The sequence below is a fragment of the Terrapene carolina genome, unplaced genomic scaffold, assembly GCF_002925995.2.
Source record: "Terrapene carolina triunguis isolate 2854851 unplaced genomic scaffold, T_m_triunguis-2.0 Scaffold139, whole genome shotgun sequence".
NCBI lineage: Eukaryota > Metazoa > Chordata > Testudines > Emydidae > Terrapene > Terrapene triunguis.
This window is the reverse complement of record NW_020664490.1, coordinates 8493392-8514891: the sequence shown is the minus strand read 5'-3', so window position 1 is coordinate 8514891 and position 21500 is coordinate 8493392. Positions and strand designations below refer to the sequence as shown.

At 45.2% G+C, this 21500-nt stretch overlaps 1 protein-coding gene across 1 annotated transcript in view; it reads left to right on the top strand.

The window, feature by feature from the left end:
• Positions 1-3760: 3760 nt before the first annotated feature.
• The window catches only part of LOC112103157 (stAR-related lipid transfer protein 13), a 208930-nt gene continuing 191190 nt past the window's right edge, over positions 3761-21500 (top strand). Inside the window, exon 1 of the mRNA XM_026653531.1 lies at positions 3761-4048. Within this exon, the coding sequence (XP_026509316.1) occupies positions 3922-4048 (127 nt within the window). The 5' untranslated portion in view covers positions 3761-3921. The remainder of the gene's footprint in view (positions 4049-21500) is intronic.

Below are 21500 nucleotides of genomic sequence, written 5' to 3'. Positions count from 1 at the left end.
GATAGGAATTCAGGCAAATCTCAACTATTTTTTGAGACAACAGCCCTATGCAAATGCTTCTGCACAGATCATCCTTGGATTGTTAAAACTAATTGAGCAGTAACACTGGTTCCATCTTTTTGTTGCTTTTAGCCCCCAGTCTCTGGGTAAGGCTGATATAATAGGTTCTATTTTGATTTAAACTACATAGGGATCTCTGTTAATGTTCAATGTGACAGCTTCCTACCAAGCTAGGTACCTGGTATAGTGCAAGGCAGGGGTGCCGGAACAGGCAAGGCCCCATCACTTTATACCGGCCATAAGGGCGAGCAATGGGGGAGAGGGGAAGAGGTGGTGCAAGAGCAGGGCTTCGGAGGGAAAGGGAGGCAGGCCTGCAGGGGCAAGGAGTGGTAGGGGCAGTGCCATGGCTTGGGCACCGGTGGCCTCCCACTTTTAGTGAGCTTTCACTGCTCCTTGTGCAGGGCATTCACTTTAGATACCACTAACCCAAGCGCTGGCACTGACACACAGACATAAGAATTTAAGAATGGCCATACTGGGTCAAACCAATGATCAATCTAGCCCAGTATCCTGTCTTTCGACAGTAGCCAATGCCAGGTGCTTCAAAGGGAATGAACAGAACAGGTAATCAAGTGATCCATCCCCTGTCACCCATTCCCAGCTTCTGGCAAACAGAGGCTAGGGACACATCATAACATGGTTTTGCATCAATGCTCATCCTAGCTAATAGCCATTGATGGACCTATCCTCCATGAATGTATCTAGCTCTTTTTTGAACCCTGTTATAGCCTTGGCCTTCACAATCTCCTCTGGCAAAGAGTTCCACAGGTTGACTGTGCATTGTGGGAAGAAATACTTCCTTTTGTTTGTTTTAAACCTGCTGCCTATTAATTTAAATTGGTGACCCCCTAGTTCTTGTGTTATGAGGAGTAAATAACACTTCATTATTTACTTTCTCCATACCATTCATGATTTTATACACCTCTATCATATGCCCCTTTAGTTGTCTCTTTTCCAAGCTGAAAATTCTGTCTTATTAATCTCTCCTCGTACGGAAGCTGTTCCATACCTCATCATTTTTGTTGCCCTTTTCTGTACCTTTTCCAATTCCAATATATCTTTTTTGAGATGGACAGCCAGATCTGCATGCAGTATTCAAAATGTGGGTGTACCAGAGATTTATATAAAGGTAATATAATATTTTCTCTTATTAGCTATCACTTTCTTAATGATTCCCAATATTCTGATAGCTTTTTTGACTGCCACTGCACATAGAGTAGATATTTTCAGAGAACTATCCACAATGACTCCCAGATCTCTTTCCTGAGTGGTAAAATTTAGATCCCATTATTTTATATGTATAGTTCGGATTATCTTTGCCAATGTGCATTACTTTGCATTTATCAACATTGAATTTCATCTGCCATTTTGTTGCCCAGTCATTCAGTTTTGTGAGATCCCTCTATAACTTTTCGCAGTCTGCTTTGGTCTTAACTATCTTAGGTAGTTTTGTATCATCTGTAGGGTGTGGGGTGCCTATATAAGAAAAAGCCCCCAAAATCAGGACTGTCCCTATAAAATGGGGACATATGGTCACCCTAATCATCTACAATTTTTGCCATCCTACTGTTTACCCCTTTTCCAGATCATTTCTGAATATGTTGAATAGTGCTGGTTCCAGTACAGACCCCTAGGGGACACCACTATTTACTTCTCTCCATTCTGAAAACTGTCCATTTATTCCTACCCTTTGTTTCCTATCTTTTAACCATGAGAGGACCTTCCCTCTTCTCCCATGACATCTTACTTTGCTTAAAAGCCTTTGGTGAGAGACCTTGTCAAAGGCTTTCTGAAAATCTAAGTACACCATCCACTGGATCTCCCTGGTTCACATGCTTGTTGACCCCCTCAAAGAATTCTAGTAGATTGGTGAGGCATGATTTTTCTTTACAAAAACCATGTTGACTCTTCCCCAACAAATTGTGTTCATCTGTGTCTGATAATTCTGTTCTTTAATTTACTCAGTACTGAAGTTAGCCATCCTGGCCTGTAATTGCCAGGATCGCCTCTGGAGCCTTTTTTAGAAATTGGCATCATATTAGCTATCCTCAAGTCATTTCCTCAGAAGCTGATTTAAATGATAGGTTACACGACCACAGTTAGTAGTTCTGCAATTTCACATTTGAGTTCCTTCAGACTCTCCAACACAGTTATAATTAACAAAGGTTGCAACTAAAAGAACTACTTACATTGGTTCAGAAAGCCTAACGGGTACCCCCTTCTGCCCATCTCCCTCGGGCTTTGCCCCTGCTCCCAGTGAAGTGGGAAGATGGGCAGCCACTGGTTCTCTGCTAGGGGCCAGAGAAGGAAAGGGACTGCAGCCACTGCAGCATTGGCTAGTGTTGTGAGGCAGGGGAACCCCCAGCCACTTGATTTTCTGGCTGTTTGGTCTGAGGGGGTCCAGGCCCTGAACCTGCTCCCTGGCTGGTCAGGGACTAAGGGAGGTGAGCCCCCTCTCAGCCTGTGCACCAAAGGATTGACTGCCAGAGTGAGGGTTATGGAGGAGGTGATCCTGAAAGTGGGGTGTGGAAGGAATGAAGAAGGAGGGGAGGAAAGGGAATGGGGAAGAGGGGAAGGAAAAAGGTGCTGGGGAGGGGGGATAAATTTGAGCGATGTCAGGCAGTTGTTACATTCACAGACTAGAAGGGAACAGTTGTTGCCAACCTTTCTTTGAAGCAGGGATCCAGGAGAGTGGGGGAAGGGCTGACACCCCCACCCCCTTGGTGCATGGGTCCTAGGGAGTAGGGGAAGGGCCTTGGAGCATGATTTCCTGCATAGGGGAGTCCCCTGAGGAAAGAAACAGAGGACACTTTATGAAAGGGGGGTATGCCTTGCTGGTGCCATCCCATCATGGCTATGTGGGGGTGTTGGTGGGTGAATTCTCCCCTGGGATGGTCTGAAGCCCCCTCCCACATACAACGGGCACCTCTGTTGGGGGTGGAAGTGGGGATCCCCCCACGCTGAATCCTGGCAGATAGCAGGGGAGCCCTCCCTTCTGTTAGCCTGCTGTGGCAAGGAGTGGTGGCAGGTCCCCATTACATGGTTGCGGGGGGTTCCCCTGACACTAGCATCCCAGCAGGTGGGGGCTCCGGTGGTGGGGCTGAGGCAGTGCAGGGAGCTGGGGGGCCATGCTGGGAGGGAGCCCAGGGCCTAGGCGGGGTGTGTAACTGATTAACAGAACATCCTGAAGGTGTTTCAGCTGATCAATTCCGATAGTAAAGACCAAAACTGCTCTCAGCTGGGGCCGGTTCCTGCAGCTCTTACTGGGACCATGGGAGCCGGACGGGGACTGGTGCTTGGAAGTCTCTGCCAGGCTTCGGCCCGGGCAAGGCTCCCTGCGTGGCGGTGCAGCAGCCAGGCTCGGGAATGGCCCGACAGACGGGGCAAACCTGCGTGCAAACCTTCAGGAGCGATCTGCCCTTCGCCGCCGAGCCTAGCGAGAAGTGGCTGCGGGGACAGCCCGGCGGGAAGGCAGCGAGAGGAAGAAGAGCGCAGAGCCCCTGGTGCGCTGGGAGGGGAGTTGGGCGGGGGGTAAGTTGCTGTCCATCTGGCCCGTGCTCTGGGCGCTCCGCGAACGGGGCCGCAAGGAGCCAGGCTCGGCTCGGCGCCCGCAGGGAGGGGGAGCGGGAGCGGGAGCGGGGCGAGCCGCGGGGAGAAGCGCACAGGTTAGCCGAGCCTCTCGGAGCTGCCGTGACGCGGGGGGACGCCTCGTGCGGCGAGTCTGACACACACACCCCGCCTGCAGCTCCCGGTGCCTGGCTGCCCCGCTGCTGCCGCCCCCGCGCGTCCCGGGACGCCTGAGCCGCAGCGCGCGCGGAGCGGGACCTGCCGCGGGCAGCCCGCGGTGATGCCGGGGGCTCGATGATGAGCGGCAAGCGCGGGTCTGCCAAGCCCCAGCTCCGGCGGTCATTCAGCGAGCAGCTGCGGGACTCCACCGCCAAAGCCTGGGATTTACTGTGGAGAAACGTCCGCGAGAGACGGCTGGCAGGTCAGTCCCGCGAGCGCACTGCCCCGGCTGGGAGTGAGGGATCCTGCCCTGGCTCCCCTCAGGCGCTCCTGCCGGAGCAGTGCCCGCTGCCAGTGGGGTCCTGTCCCGGCCCTGCTCAGGCAATCACCTGTCTGGCGGCTCGCGCTGTGCAACAGCAACTCCACTCGCTCTGCGCGGGCCTCGTACAGCGCCGTGTGTGCCCTGCTCCGCGGGGCATTAGTGCGGGCTGCAGCTGTGGGAGCGGAGTGGGTGTGCATTAGTGCCTAATACAGCTGTGAGTGTGTGTTGTGTTGTGTTAACTAGTTGTGTACTCTGGACAGCGCTTTGTGCGCCCCCTGGGCAGTTGGGTGTCTGCCCTCTGTCCAGTTTTGGTCTTTGTCCCCTCCCTATAGCGCTGTGTGTGTGCACATTACACACCCACCTCCTCTACAGCTGAAGTACCAAGTTGCTTTGTTTTTGTAACTTCTAAGAGTTCCCATATGTAACAGCTCCTCAATTATTGATGGCTCTTTCAGGTACTATTAGCGAACCCAGCAGTAAGAAGTGAGACAGATCCCCCTATGGAGGAGGCTGAGAGATCCGTCCCCTGGATGTTACAGAGTCAGAGCAGGTCATGGGGAGGGCAATCCGCTCCCATGCCCTTCCTCACCCACGTATCCCAGTCATGTAGAGCATTGTGAGCTCTGCCCTCAGCTGGCTAAGCAGGTGGGATTTAAAGCAGGCGGAAACTGAGGGAAAGGTTTTTGTGTGTGGATGGCAGGGCTGCCCAGAGGGGGGGGGCAAGTGGGGCAATTTGCCACAGGCCCTGGGCCCCGCAGGGGCCCCCACGAGAATATAGTATTCTATAGTATTGCAACTTTTTTTAATAGAAGGGGCCCCCGAAATTGCTTTGCCCCAGCCCCCCTGAATCCTCTGGGCAGCCCTGGTGGATGGTAGGGGGTTAGGGTTAAAACCTGGGTAAGAGCCCTGTTTAACTCTGCAGTGAAGACATTCCCTGCAAGGGGAGACTTCAAAATTACCAGAGCCAAATTAAGAAGTAAACTGCCCAATTACATCCCAACATCCACCCATTATAATTCCTAATTACTGGAGGGTGTGGGGGTCTGGGGCCAGATTTTCAAATGTATTTAGGCACCTAATGATGTAAATAAGCTCCTAATGGGATGTTCAAAAATGCGTAAGCAGGTTAGGTGCCTGACTCACTTCGCAATCTGTCTGCAACGTTTGGGACCAAGATACCTTTGAAAATCTGGCCCCTAGAATCTTAATCCCCTCAAATCAAGTCAGAGGAGACTCAATAAATCACCCCCTTCAGGAGTGACTCAGGTAATTCTGAGAACAAGATGGCAGTAGCATGTTGATTTTACACATGTAAACAGATGATTAGTTAATATTTATAAAACACCTTGAAGATGAAAAGATCCAGATGGCACCAAGATACACTACATGTGACACATTTGCCTTGTATTTATAATGAAGATTAATTTGCAAAACATGGATTCTTCAACTACATTCTATTGTCTTGTAGATCGTTTAAGGACACCATCTAGGACTTTGTAACATGCTGGTATTGGAGTATATAGGGCACATTTTTCTAATGTAGGCATCTAAATTGTGCCCACAAAATGTCCACAGATTCAAATAGTTAAAATAATGGATACAAATTACATGCTTGTTTTTGAAGACTTAGTACAGACTATTTGGCTATGGCAAAGAACTTGTATTTGTGGAGTAGTGTCTGGTTGTGGGTAGGTACACAGAGCCCCAGAATCCTACTTGTTTATTTCTAAACTTGATAGTTCTGAGAAAGCATAAAAATAAAGAATATTAATATCTCCTTACATGTAATCTGGTTAGCGCTTTGTTAAAAGCACATGCCAGCAGGGCATTCAGCTGGGACACTGGGTTAGCCATCTTCTGTCAAACAGACCTCAACTACTGCTTGAGTGAGCAGAAGGCCTGGGCAGACTGCCACAGAGCAGCAGCCAACTTTTTAAAGGAACTTGGATTAAAATTGATGGAGTCAGGCTTTTTAGCTAAAGTGGCTGTAATACTCAAGTCCTGACTTAATGCACTGCCATAATTTATGTTATTAATTCCATTATAATATGCTGGTGAGTTTGTGGTAAAGGTGCCCTTTATCTGATTACGTGGTTCATTTGACAAGATAACAAAATGTGTACAAATAATATCTGTGGAGCTAACAGATTCCAAATATACTCTGTTCCTCAGATGGTTTTATGTCTCTTGGCTTTCTGCCCTTGCATTTGTATTTATTTGTCTTTGTGTTTATCTTAGTCTTGGCCTCTGTGGCCTCAGTAAATATCCCTGTGGCCTTTCTTCCACTATTCATTAATGAAAGGCATGGAATTTAGGCTGGTCTAAATACGTCATTATTTGCTGGCTGGCTGATCAGCTGCCCATCTGTAGTAATAAATAAGATCACACTGAGGTGAACAGTTGTCCAACTTTCCTTCTCCCCAAAGCTGATATTTATGCTGCAGCCCTGAATGACAATCACACCAGCAGTCCTTGAAAGTTAACTAGGGCTTCAGAAGAATGACCGAGGCGGGAAGAACACTTTTAACCCTTAGCTTGCTGGGGGTTTTTTTTCCTGACTTCCAGCCAAACGAAGGTTCAGGAAACAGTTATATAGCAAATCATCATCATTATTATGAGTGAAAGTAGAAGAGGTTTGGGGGCTCTTATGTATTTATTCCTTTGTCTTACTCTACCTTTTCACCTCTATTTAAGGCTCAAACGTGGGCCTTGCAGGGGAGGAGACCCTTTCATCCACTGAATGGGCTATTTGCATTAACATGTGTTGTAGGGGAAAACAGCTGCTACTCCCCCTCCCATGCAGTTGGCCAAGGAGTGGATGAGCAAGAGCAGGGAGCGGACAGAGCCTTAGCTCTACTCCCTTCACTGCTCCAGGCAGCACAGCTAGGCTGCAGTGGAGGGGGAAGGAAGCTATGCTAGGAAAGGGCTTGTGGAGTGTTACTTCCCCCCCACCCCTTTGAGCAAGGGTGATTAGGAAGCAGAGTGTGACTAAGGGCTGGTGCACACTAAGCCCCAGTTCGAACTAAGATACGCAACTTCAGCTACGTGAATAACGTAGCTGAAGTCGAAGTATCTTAGTTCGAACTTAAAGGTACTTACCGCGGGTCCACACGCGGCAGGCAGGCTCCCCCTTCGACTCCGCCTACTCCTCTCGTGGAGCAGGATTAGTGGCGTCGACGGCAAGCACTTCCGGGATCAATTTATTGCGTCTAGACAAGACGCGATAAATTGATCCCAGAAGCTCGATTGCTTGCTGCCGAACCAGCGGGTAAGTATAGACGTACCCTAAGAGTCACACTCTGGTTCCTACTCTGCTTCTGGTAGTACTAGGCAATTATGCGGTGCCCCTTATTCAGGCTGGATTGCAAGGTGCAAAATACTCTTTTCTTCTGTTCCACTGACCTCGACTTGTTTATTAAATTAGTGGGTATACTTAATATAATGACCTAAGTGGTGCTTTTAGTAGTTTCTGTGCTTTTTTTTTTTTTTTATACTTACCTAGGCAGGTCGTGTTCAGGTAAGATTCTTGTTACACTAACATTTTCATTTGACTGTTTAGAATTCACTAACAGGTTCCTTCTCTGGTGTGACTTTGTTGTTGTCAGTGTCAGTTCAAGACTGGAAAAATAAATTCAGTCATTACTTTTGAGAGATTTATCAAATACACTATTGATTAGATGACCTAATTTTTAAAGACTATCTAGTACACTGGAATTTACTCTAAAGACAATTTAGTGGAGAAGTTTAGGCCCTGATATAGCTACCTGTTTTAAGTCCAATTGAAGTCAGTGATCACTAAATTTAACCACATGTTTGAGTGCTTTGCTGGATTGGGGCCTTGATGATCAGGTTGTCCAAAAGACCATATATAGAAAGACCTTGGATAGTTTTTAACCTGGCCATAAATCTGGACCATCAGACTACCACATTTGAAGAATGACTGAAATTCATTGCTTTATGGATTTGAGTGTTTTTCTTCACATCTTGAAACTCAGTTATATTGTTGTAGTTTAAAAAAAAAAAAAAAAACTAATGATCCTATAGTGCTTACTGAAATCCTGACTCAAATCATGATCATCTACCATTGTAAAATTATAGTAGTAATAATAATAATGGCTTATATTTATTTATGCATTGTTGTTGTAGCATGTTGGTCCTAGGATATTAGAGAGACAGGGTGGGTGTGGTAATATCTTTTATTGGACCAGCTTCTGTTGGTGAGAGACAAGTTTTCCTGCTTACATACAGTCTCTCTCTCACCAACAGAAGCTGGTCCAATAAAAGATATTACTACACCTACCTTGTCTCTCTTGTTTCAGAAGGATAACTTGTATGCAGTTGAAAAGTGCTATGCACACTCTGGCATGCTATAAATAATTACATCCAAAAAACTATACAGAGAGATTGTTAATGTTGCAAAGTTAAACACTCAAAATTTAGGAAATGCCAAAATTAAGATTGCCTGTGCAACCTTAATTTGTCCCCCTGGTGCATATGTATTATGATGCAGTCTTTAGTTACATCATCCCATACTATATTTTCCCCACAGACCCCCTTGCCTCTGTCAGTGCACAGGACAGACAGTGCTCACTGAACGAGCAGCTATTCAATATTTTGTTTTCTCCTCATTGTTCATAGATGTTGTTTACTGCATGCTATTCAAACCCTGCTTTGAATACAGAATTATTAATTTCCTCCTGGACTTTTCTGTGGTGCTCATCCCTGTAGTATCTGAGTGCTTCACAAACATTCATGTATTTAGTTTCACAATATCCCTGTGTGTGTGTGTGTGTGTGTGTGTGTGTGTGTGTGTAGGGGGGGGTGTATTATTACCCTCATTGTACTGATAGGAACTGAGTCACAGAAAGATTAAGGTCAAAAGTGGCCACTAATTTTGGATGCCAGATTCAAAACACCTAATATTTCAGAGTATTTAGTTTTATATAGCACTTTAGATGTTCAAAGCAGAGCCCTGTGACTTCAGGTGCAGCTGCTGAGCACTCAGCACTTTTTCAAATTATACTCCAGGATCTGAAATTGGTCACCCAGAATATGAGGAGCACACAATTTGGGTTGAATCCTACAAAGGCACTTAGGCATTGCAACGCTGAACATCACGGTGCCTAATTTTTTGGTGCCTGGAAAATCATGACAACAACACTGCTGCAACCCACAAAGCTGAGTTAGGTCCCTGTACAGAGAATGGGGACAGATAGGCACTTAAGAATGTGACCCACAAAAATCTGCAAACTAGGCAGGTAGCTGCTTAACCCAGCCAATGTGCTAACTGTCTGTCTCCACACAGACAGGCTGGAGGAGAGGTGTCCCCTGCCTTCTAACTTTTAGCTCCGCAGTTAGTGCACTCACCTAAGATGTGGGAGACCAAGGTTCAATTCCCCCTCCCTGGCAAAGCGGGAGAAAGGGTTTGAACAGGGCTTGCCCACTTCTCAGGAGACTGCTCAAGCTACTGAGCCACGGGAACTCCTGCTGAAGCTGTTTCCCTGTGGATAAATAATGAGAGAGTGATTGGGCCAGAGAGAATGACCTAATGACTGATAAGGGCACCCACCTGGGGGGCAGAAGACCCTTGGTCAAGTCCCCCTGCTCCGATCACTCTTTCATTATTTATATGTGTTCAGATCAGACCAGTTGGGCAAAGTAGGCAGCCAAATACCTATCTGTCTTTGTTTTCTCGCCTAGCCTGTCCCAGTCCTCCCCACCCGATGCTCATCTTCTCAGCCCCAGTTTCCTTGCCACGCCTGTCCTAATCTTGCCCCCTTCAGGCTCCTTAACCCAACCTATTCCCTCTGCTGCCTTCCCCCTTCAGGTCCAGCTCTTGTTCCTATTTGAGTCAGGCTGCTTCCTCCTCCACTGCCTGGGCACCAGTAGGTAGAGCACTGAGAGCACAGGAGAGAGAGTCTCCCTGCTCTCACTTACAGTGCCCCTTGGTACAGCAGCCCAAAGCAGTAATCACAGGGAGAATCCTGCTCAGCTGTCCTGCTCTGGGCTGGTGCATGCTCAGTGCAGATGAAATCTTTGGATAATTTAGCTGCCAAACTGCAACAATTCCTTACTGAGTCCGTGGCTGCTGCAATTTTTCAACTTGGTCAAATTTGGGAAGCTTCTCACGGGAACAGCAAAAGGCGCTTCCTTGATGCCAAATTTCAAGTCCCTATTCCAAAGCATGAAGGCACAAGAGCTTCTCAGTGAAACAGCTGTAAGAACACTTTTAACATGGGCAAAACAACATTTTTTTTCTAACTTTTCTCTTGAAAATGGCTGAACTGTATTTGCTGAAACCAAAAAAAATTAAATCTGCCTGAGGCAGTCACCTGTCACAGAAAAGTTTAGCCAATGTTGACCTGAATTTGATGGGTGAATTTTTATGGCTCGCCACTGATCGCATCCGACCAGAAGATTTATAGGTTCTTATCCAATTCAGACTACAGAGTTTAAGAACTCAGAGAGTTCTATATTGGGAGAGGATTCTCAGGGTGCTTGGCAAGAACGCATACACTGAGGACAATACCAAATTGATAAAATATTTATTGCCATTAACATAAAAACAAGGAATGCAATGAAACTTATAACTGCAAAACAGTAAAAGGATTCAAAACTCCTGCTGGTAACATTTCTATTATAAGTACCTTAACCTAACATACTCACACCCTTCCTTGGGAGCCCAGTAATAGGAGGTGAAGGACCAGCCTCACTCCTGGCATGCCCGATTACGCGATGGTGCTGGCTTCCCCGATGGTTAGGAATGTTGAGTAGTTATACTATACTGCATAAACTGAGCTGATAGCGTGATAGAAGATAGTCTCTAGAGTAAAGTACTCCAAGAAACCGAAGCTTCAGGAGTTAGAGTATAGAGCTTAGAACCAGAATTTAGAGGAGCGAGAGCCTATCCCTAAAACTATCCTAAAAGACTAACTAACCAACCCTTACAAGGTATTTTATAGGATCCTGATCTATGTAATCCAGGCCCAACCTACTATACCCAAATCTTGTTTCTGTACCCTAAGAAATTTATGGGTACCCTTCTCCTATAGGTTAGTGGATTATGACACTTACTTTCTAAATATATTAAGAATTATCTCACTCCAAAACTGCCAACCTAGGCTCTCTTGATGACCTAGAGTTGTGGTGTACCCTACAGTTACCAATCGGTTGTAGGAGCCGGATAAACCTGTGATGTGATGTGGATAGTTCCTCCCTTTAGTTCCCCAAAGTTCAGGGACCATTCTTAACGGTGCCAAAGGTTGCCAGCTTTTATGCTAACATATGTATAACTTATTATACTTTTTGCTATATAGCAGATCTTACCGGATCTTACAAGCCGGTAGACTTCTTGCATTTCAGCAAAAATTATTATTAGGAAATACATGTCTCAACACATCCTAAATTCCAAGGAATTAATACTGATAAAATATATTAATAAAATGGATTAATATTAGAAAAAGAAACATTAATTAATACTGCTGGCTGAATTAGTAGGATATAATAGCTAGCAAAATAATCCTATGGGCTACACCAAGTTATAAGTAACTGAAAATGGAGATATCAGGCAAGTTTGACTATAAGCATCATTATCAGCTCCACCTACAATAATCCAAAAATACTTTAGACTCTGATTTGCAACTATATGGATCAGTTCAATCACCATTGAAATGCAACTACCTCAGGGATGGGATAGCTTAGGACAGGAAGCATAATTTGTCCAATTGAATCTCCAGGAAAGGTTTAGGAATAGAGCTGAGTGGGAATTTTGCATCAGAACAGTATTCCAATGGAAAATGCCCTTTTCACAAAATCAGAAAGTTCCATTGGAAAATTTCTATTTTCTGTCAGGAAAATCAAAGTGACGGCTCCCCGGCTGCTCACCAGGAAGGATCTTATCAATTTCACATTTTGTCTGCGTGGTGAAAGCAAAACTGAAAAGAGTCTTCCAGGCAGACAGCTGCTGCCTGGCTGGGGGGAAATGTGGGTCAGGCTGAGTGCCCTGGTTGGCTGCCTGCCCTGCACCCTGGCACTCCAGTAGCAGCGGTGGGAAGGGGAAATACAGAGAGCCTTGGCACTCAATCTACAGCTGCTGGCCTGGATGGCACTTGTCAACTTCATTTTCCTCCTGCAGGCAGAAAATGAAAATGACAAGAGCCTTCCAGGTGGACAGCTGGCAAGCTGAAAAAAATCGGTTTTGGTTCTCTTGAAGTGCAAGTTTTCTGGAAATCCCATCTGACGGAGAGTTTTATTTTTAAAAACACATTTTGTCCTGACTCAGGGTGTTTTTTATTTATTTTTGTTAAATGAGAGTTTTCATGGGAAGGGGCTTCCATTTTCCAGCCAGCTCTGTTTAGGAAGCAGGGTCGGCTCTAGGCATCAGCAAACCAAGCACGTGCTTGGGGCGGCACATTTTCAAGGGCGGCATTCTGGCCGTCTTTTTTTTTTTTTTTTTTTTTTTTCCTTCAGGCAGCAAAAGCCAAGAGCCAGCCCTGGCAGCAGCAGCGCATTGTGCGCGGGGGGTGCCCTGAGGTCGCTGCGGTTCGCGCCGCGGGGGAGCAGCGCCGCACCTTGTGGCTGGGCCGGGCAGGCTCCTAGCGGGGGACACTTGGGCTGAGGGCCGCCCCTCGCGGCACACGGAGCCGCCTGCAGATGCCGCAGGGCGGCCGCCCCCCAGGGCCACAGCTGGGGCTGGGCGAAGCGGCCCGAGCCACCCAGGGACTGCGGCAGGGCGGCCAGAAGCAGCAGCAGCAGGGCCATAGAGGGCGGGGCGCTGTCGTGCGGGGCCTGCGTCCCGCTCTCCGGGGCTCCGCTGCCTCTGGGGCTACCCTGCCCCGGCTCCTCATCCCCCTGCCAGGGCAGTCACCCGGCTCTGCTCTCTCGGGTCCCGGCCAGTCCTGGAGGCAGAAGCCCTGGATGAAGGGACCCTGGGCTGAGGTGCGGCCCGGGAGCCCCACTGCTTACCCCGACCCTGCCAGCGCCGGACCGGCTGGAGGTGAGGGGGGAGTGGGTGGAGTCAGCACTGGTGGGGGAGAGTCCAGCGCTGGGGCGGCACGGGGTGTGGGTGGGGTGGGGGTGAGAGCCCAGGGGTGGGGTTGGGGGGCAGCCAAATAATTTTTTGCTTGGGGCAGCAAAAAACCTAGAGCCGGCCCTGTTAGGAAGGCAGAAAGTAATTACCCCCTTTGGAATTTGGCAAGGCCATCAAGGCAATGCCCCTTGTGGTTGGTTTGTTCTGATTACTGCAAGTGATCAGGGCCTTTGTTTTGTATGCAGATAGCACCTCTGGCAGCAGTGGTTTCCAGCACCAAGTTGGGGTGCTGATTCTGTACCAACTCAAAGGATAGAATGCCTCTTAATTCAGGAAGTTATGTTGGCAGTTTATCTGGAAGTCTCATCCATCTATGGAGCAGGCCCAGCCACGCTGAGGTGTTAAGGATGTCTTATAGCTGTTACTTATCAATTAAAATTAAGCAGTTATGAACTTTATGAGGGAACTGACTTATAGGTCATGTGTCTCCTTGAAATACAGCTCTCATACAATGTGAGTGCAGCATACCTGCAATGTAGGAATGTTATGGCAGCCCAAAAGAAGTTGCTGCTGATCTGGCACCACATGAGCAAGTGTAAATTGCTATAATAAATCCATTGACTTCAATAGAGCTACATGAGTTTACACTAGCTGAGGACATGATTCATGGTCAATGTTTATATTTAACATCTGTTAAAGAATATAGTGGTGCATAACACACTGTTTTCCTTTAAAGACTTGTTTTAACAACAAGAGAATGAACCTTCTAATTTCTTTGTAGAAAATTGTTTTCGAATTCATTTTGACTTACTGATTAATACCATGATACATTGAAAATTCTTTCTGGCATTTTTCCGTAGGTGTTTCCAATATAGCAAACAAAATCTGTGATTATAAAAAAAAAATCACATCCAAGTCTCATAAATTAAAATCTGGGCACTCTCCTGTGTAAAATTAGTGAGATTTGGCCCCTGTGCCTATAGACAGACCATGCAAAGATAGATTTTCCAGTATGCCATTACAGTTTGTTACATTAAGCACATATGGTCTGATTTTTTTCCAAGAACCTACATTGACTTCAGTGTTTAGTTGTACATGGCCTGATTTTCAAAGGCACTGAACAACAGTGGTTATGTTAACATTGCCTAGGGAGTTTGAGTTGGGACTTGATACAATGTCTTTGGACATATCTTGTGCAAACTAATTGTCATTGTAACATGAATCATAACTTCCATTGCCAATGTACCATGAAAAATACGACTGAATGTCTCCTAATCAAGGTAGAAATGTATAAATATCTCATTTCATTGATGGGGTTTTGGTGAAGCTGCAAGTACCATGCAATGGGAATGTCTGAGCATTGTTTTTCCCTGCAAGCTCTTTTTAAAGAACATTATCTTTCCAGAAGTGTTGTTATGAAGTCAGTACTTCCATATTTGCATTATTTCTGGCTAATAAATACATCAGTGTGAATGAATCATGTTCAGAATTCTAAAAGCAAAACATATATTAACATGTATATCATTATTATACAAAAGAAATAAATATATCAAAAACCTGTAACCTAAGTGCAAAGGGAGCATTCATAGCAGAATGATGACCTTAAATGAATTTGCATTGGTTTCCATCTGAGCTAGTCTTTATATTCTAATAATTTTAAGTTTTTTTTCTTCTTAATTAAGACCTTTGTGTGCAGTGCAAATGAAACAGATTAACCTAATTAAAGTAGCTCAATAAAACCACTGAAATTATTTTGAAAGACTATTTCATTGCAGGGTCAGTTTTCAAAAGGAGCCTTGGAGATATGTACACAAAACCTGCTATTTATCACCAGGCGTGCCGCCAGCTTTTCTGCCGCACTAGGCGGCGGAAGGTCCCGCCTCAAAATGCCGCCCCCCACAGAGGCGGCGGAAGGTCCCGCTGCCGAAATACCACCGCGGTCACCGCCCCCCAAATTGTAGCGCCCTAGGTGACCGCCTAGGTCGCCTAATGGGTTGTGCCAGCCCTGTTTATCACAATGAATTTTGTGTATGTACCCTCCTATGTCCAATGTTGAAATGATACCCACATGCTAAAAAAACAAGCTAAAGTCACTGTATCTCCACTGAGAGAGAGTACAAACTCCCATTAACGTTCATGGGATTTACATGTTTAAATCCCCCAGATAGCAGTAGGAAAAGATTCCATTGTTAAAGACAAAAGCTCTGAAAGATGTTTATTATTCAGTCCGAGGTGTTTCTGGGAAGAAAAGAAATTACGTTTATGATTAATCCTTTGGTGAGGCCTGCCAGAGAATTTCTGTGGGAGTCTCAATCATGTCAAAATTGAATTGTATGTTAATGCTAGGAGTTTGTTTAGGTGGCGAAAAATAATTTTAAAAGTATAGATATCCTTTATATCATGTATGTAATGCCAATACTGTATTAAGTAGTGATGGGCAAACTGCCCAAAGATATAGTGGCTGTCCCCAGGGCCGGCTCCAGCATTTCTGCTGCCCCAAGCAAAAAAAAAAAAAAAAACAGCGGGAGGTCCTTCACTCCTAGAGGGACTGAGGGACCTGCCGCCCCCGAATTGCTGCAGGTGCCGCCCCTCTCCCTTGGCCGCCCCAAGCACCTGCTTGTTAAGCTGGTGCCTGGAGCCAGCCCTGGCTGTCCCTTCCAGTACCCCACAACAATTCACTTTCCCCAAACTACCTTCACACTCTCTCTCTCTAATCACAGTGAGTTGGCACCAATGGGTAGCAGCCTGAGTCTGAAAAGGGGGAGATGATGGCAAAGTGTCATTGCATCAGTCATTCTAAGGATACCTCTGCCTTCCCACTCCTGATGCTACTGTCTTCTCATGACCCTAGTGGGTCTGATTCTGTCCGATTTTCCGCACTCTGACTTCTGCTTCCTTTCCCAGGTTCTCACTTGCTCCTGTCCCCTCTTATCCTTCCCACTCCACTGCTAAATTTGCTAGCATCACTTAAAGACACAGGAAAACAAATATTTAATTACAGAAATAAAATGACATAGAAGCCAATCTGCTTGAGTATTTCTGTGCCAGCATGGGATTTTACAGAGGACATGATTCCCAACCATCCCAAAATTCACAGTACCATTCTAACTTCTACATGCCTACCCCTCCCCTGTGGGCTCCCTTGTTGCTCCCACTTGTGGGGTTTGGACTGGCTCTGGAGAGTCAGCAGGGGCTCTGAAGTTGACAGAGAAGTTCATTTTATTTTCATATCTTCATGAGCCTACTTCCCCAGCATAACTTGAACATTTATTACCTAAACAAATTCCACATATTGAGACACAAACATCACAAGAAGCTATGCTGATAAGATGGCAAGTTGGCCGGGATTGTAAGACTGGGATATTTTAAATCACAATCAAATTCTACCCAATCATTATTTACAGAACTTCTTTGATAAATGTCAGTTCATTCCAGAGGTTGATAGTTAACTTGCTAAGCTGTAGCATTTACACATAAGCATTTCTGGCAGATAGTATGAATAGCCATTTATAACTGGTTCTCTCAAGGGTGAAACCTATTTTGGTATTTTTGCCACTGACTTCCTGTGGTTCTCCCAAAATCCACTGGATTCTGGGATGGAACCACATCTCATTTCCCAGTAAATAAATCTCCCTCTTTTCCCCTCTTCCCCCCCCCCCCCCCAACACACACTCTCCCAGCCCTCCTAGTGAGGGGACATTCTGGGCCAATGTGTAAAAGTTGATACTTAGTCAATATGCTAAGGTAAGAGGTATATTGATGGAGGCTGTATGGAAGGCACACTGTAAAAAAACTTAAATTAGCTCCAGTGTATCTGAACACTAAAGTTTATAGTAAGTGGTTTTTTTTTTTTTTTTTTTTTGTTCTGGAAAAAGAAAAACCACATATTGATTTCTATATCGTCACTCAGATATTTTTCTATGATATATAGGAGCTAAAAATAGATTGGTGGGAATGTACATCTTGCAGAGTATTGTGGTTATCTGGTATTAAACAATGACAATCTTTTTAATTCAGACTCCTTCCTAATATTGGTCATGGCAGTCAAAATCTACAGCTTTTTCACCTGAGTGAGATTGCTAGATGTTACTACTTCAGACAGGGGAAATAGAGACAGAGGCCTTGTCTAATCAGGGATTTTTTTGAACTGGCAATTCACATTCTGTGCAGCTCCACCAGTTGTAGCACCAGTGGAAGACAAGGCTCAGGCATTAGATGACAAAGTGGAAACTACACTTTTGGAGAATTCTAGGTCTAAAAAATCCTAGTGTAGCTACATCAATAGACAGTCCCATGCTAACTGCCTGTAGCAAACCAACCTTCTCTACGTTGGAAATTTTCAGTCATGTGTGACTGGTCACCAGTATAAGCTGCACCACTGAAAGCCCCTAGAGTACACCGTAAACCACAACTTACCCTGGTACAACTGACTCTTCTGCAAGTCAGTGCAAATCTTGTTTTATAGCAGCTACATTGAGCGTTTGCACCAATGGAGCTCCACCAGTGGCTGAAACTGAGGCAAATACCCAATATAAATAAATAGGCAACTTGTGGGAGGGTCACGAAGGGTCAAGTGCCCCCCCCCCCAGCAGCCAGCCTGGGCAGGATGAGGAAGGGGCGGGGGCCAGAGCCACAAATGAAGGGCTGGGGCCAGAACCTCTTCCAGCCACACTTCCTGGGACGCTGCCTGGTGCGGTGCAGTGCAGCGGCTGACAGGGAGAGCGCCTGGCTGTGGCAGCAGCAGACTGCACCCCTGCCCAAGCTCAGCTTCTGGGGCCAGCGGCCAGTGAGCCGAAACCCCCACGAAGGCCAGATTAACTCTCCTGTGGGCCCGGGGGTATTAGATTTTGTGGGGTCCCTGTATACAAGTTGTGATTGTTTCACTCCATATGATTTTATGAAAAAATGCTAATGAATGTGAATATAATGTAACTGGAATATGCTTCATGCAAAAGGTCTCTAAGTTTTGTAATGATACCTTACAAATCTACCGAGTGTGGTCATCCTATTTGTATAAATGTATCATTCTTGAATCTGAAACCAGAAATATGAAATATAACTCTGAGGTCCTATTGTAATTATGCAAAGTGTGGGCCATTAATGGTGGTTTGGAATCTTGATGGCTCCCATCAACTAGGACAATTGGTTGTAAATGGCTCTGTTTACTTGCAAGCCTTCCTGTGAGTCAGGCCAGGAAGAATGAAGGCTTGGGGTCTCACAGGACATGTGATCATGTCATCTGGTACTGGAATCCATCTTGAACCTGATGTTTTTCCATTTATAAGGAGGGGTGGGAACCCAGAGAGACAAAAGATTCCTGCCTTGTTCCAAAGCTATATAAGGGGGTGGAACAGAACAAGGGAGGTTCCAGTTATGAGAAATCCCCTAGTTCCCACCTGAGCTGGAGCTAACAAGAACTGTACCAGGGGAAAGGATTGGGCCCAGACTAGGAAGCAGTCCAGTCTGTGAAATAAGTTTATTGGAACGTCTCTGAGGGTGAGATATTACCTGTAATCAGTTTCTTAATGTAGTAGGCTTAGACTTGCATGTTTTGTTTTATTTTGCTTGGTAACTTACTTTGTTCTGTCTGTTATGTACAGTTTAATTTTGTGTGTTTTTGAGAAGGTGGTTGGACTAGATTATGTGCAGGGAGGTGAGTTGGAGAGGGGATGGATTGGTAAAAGAAGGAGGATGAAAATCTAAGATTTTAAGAGTACTTAAATCCTGCTTTTTATACTTAATAAAATGACTTGCTTATTAATTAACCCAGAGTAAGTAATTAATTACTTAAATGACTGCTTCTTGGAGCAGCTAGTCCTGGAACCCACAAGAGGAGAGGCAATTTTTGATTTAGTCCTAAGTGGAGCACAGAATCAGGTCCAAGAGGTGAATATAGCTGGACCGCTTGGTAATAGTGACCACAATACAATTAACAACCCTGTGGCGGGGAAAACTCCACAGCGGCCCAACACTGTAGAATTTAATTTCAGAAAGGGGAACTACACAAAAATGAGGAGGTTAGTGAAACAGAAATTAAAAGGTACAGTACCAAAAGTAAAATCCCTGCAAGCTGCATGGAAACTTTTTAAAGACACCATAATAGAGGCTCAACTTAAATGTATACCCCAGTTTAAAAAACATAGTAAGAGAACCAAAAAAGAGCCACCGTGGTTAAACAACAAAGTAATTTAAATCGGCTTCTGTACCAAATGACTGGAGGATAGCTAATGTGATGCCAATTTTAAAAAAGGGCTCCAGAGGTGACCCTGGCAACTACAGGCCAGTAAGCCTCACTTCAGTACCAGGCAAATTGGTTGAAACTATTGTAAAGAAAAAAATTGTCAGACACATAGATGCACATAATTTGTTGGGAAATAGTCAACATGGTTTTTGTAAAGGGAAGTCATGCCTCACCAATCTACTAGAATTCTTTGAGGGGGTCAACAAGCATGTGGACAACAGCGATCCAGTCAATATAGTGTATTTAGATTTTCAGAAAGCCTTTGACAAGGTCCTTCACCAAAGGCTCTTAAGCAAAATAAGCAGTCATGGGATGAGAGGGAAGGTTCTCTCATGGATTGGTAACTGGTTAAAAGATAGGAAACAAAGGGTAAGAATAAATGGTCAGTTTTCAGAATGGAGAGAGGTAAATAGTGGTGTCCCACAGGGATCTGTATGGGGCGCAGTCCTATTTAACATATTCATAAACAATCTGGAAAAGGTAAACAGTGAGGTGGCAAAATTTGCAGATTATACAAAACTACTCAAGATAGTTACGTCCCAGGCAGACTGCGAAGAGTTATAAAAGGATCTCACAAGACTGGGTGACTATTGGGCAACAAAATGGCAGATGAAATTTAATGTTGATAAATGCAAAGTAATGCACATTGAAAAACATAATCCTAACTATACATATACAATGATGGGGTCTAAATTAGCTGTTACCACTCAAGAAAGAGATCTTGGAGTCATTGTGGATAGTTCTCTGAAAACATCCACTCAATGTGCAACGGCAGTCAAAAAAACAGAATGTTGGGAATCCTCAAGAAAGGGATACATAATAAGACAGAAATATCATATTGCCTTTATATAATCCATGGTAAGCCCACACCTTGAATACTGCGTGCAGATGTGGTCGCCCCATCTCAAAAAAGATGTATTGGAATTGGAAAAGGTTCAGAAAGGCAACAAAAATGATTAGGGGTATAGAAAGGCTTCCGTATGAGGAGAGATTAGTAAAACTGGGACTTTTCAGCTTGGAAAAGAGGCGACTAAGGGGGGATGTGATCGAGGTCTATAAAATCATGAGTCGTATAGACAAAGTAAATAAGGAAGTGTTATTTACTCTTTCTCATACTACAAGAACAAGGGGCCACCAAATGAAATTAATAGGTAGCAGGTTTAAAACAAACACAAGAAAGTATTTTTTCACTCAATGCACTGTCAACCTCTGGAACTCCTTGCCAGAGGGTGTTGTGAAGGCCAATACTATAATGGGGTTTAAAAGGGAGCTAGATAGCCATTGATGGACCTATCTTCTATGAATCTATTAGCCAGGATGGGCAGGAATGGTGTCCCTAGCCTCTGTTTTCCAGAAGCTGGGATTGGGTGACAGGGCATGGATCACTTGATGATAACCTGTCTGTTCATTCCCTTTGGGGCACCTGTCACTGGCCACTGACAGAGGACAGGATACTGGGCTTGATGGACCTTTGGTCTGACCCAGTATGGGCATTCTTATGTTCTTAATTGATACCTGGGGGAACAAACAGCTGTGCATCTCTCTATCAGTGTTATAGAGGGTGGACAATTTATGCGTTTATCCTGTATAAATTTTATATAGAGTAAAATGGATTTATTTGGGGTTTGGATCCCATTGGGAACTGGGTATCTGGGTGCTGGAGACAGGAGCATTTCTTAAGCTGTTTTCAGTTAAGTCTGCAGGTTTTGGGACGTGGTTCAGACCTGGGTCTAGGTTTGCAGCAGGCATGTCTGGTTCAACAAGGCAGGCTTCTGAAGTCCCAAGCTGGCAGGGAAAACAGGCTCAGAGATAGTCTCAGCACATCAGGTGGCAGTCCCAAGGGGGTCTCTGTGACCGAACTTGTCACACAAGTCTTTTCCTAATTTAAAACAAAATGGCCACAATTGTGGCATCAAAGCTATTAACGCTATACTAAACTTGCCTTTTAATTAACATAAAGCCTTTCTGTAGTTACATTTCAGTCTTAAAACGTGTAGAATATAGTTAAGTTAATTCAAAATAGCCGACTTCTTACCTTAGAACAGCTGTTATATTAGTTTCTTTCTGGGAAGGAGTTTGGGTGCAGGAGGGGGCTCCAGGCTGGGGCAAAGTGATGGGATGCA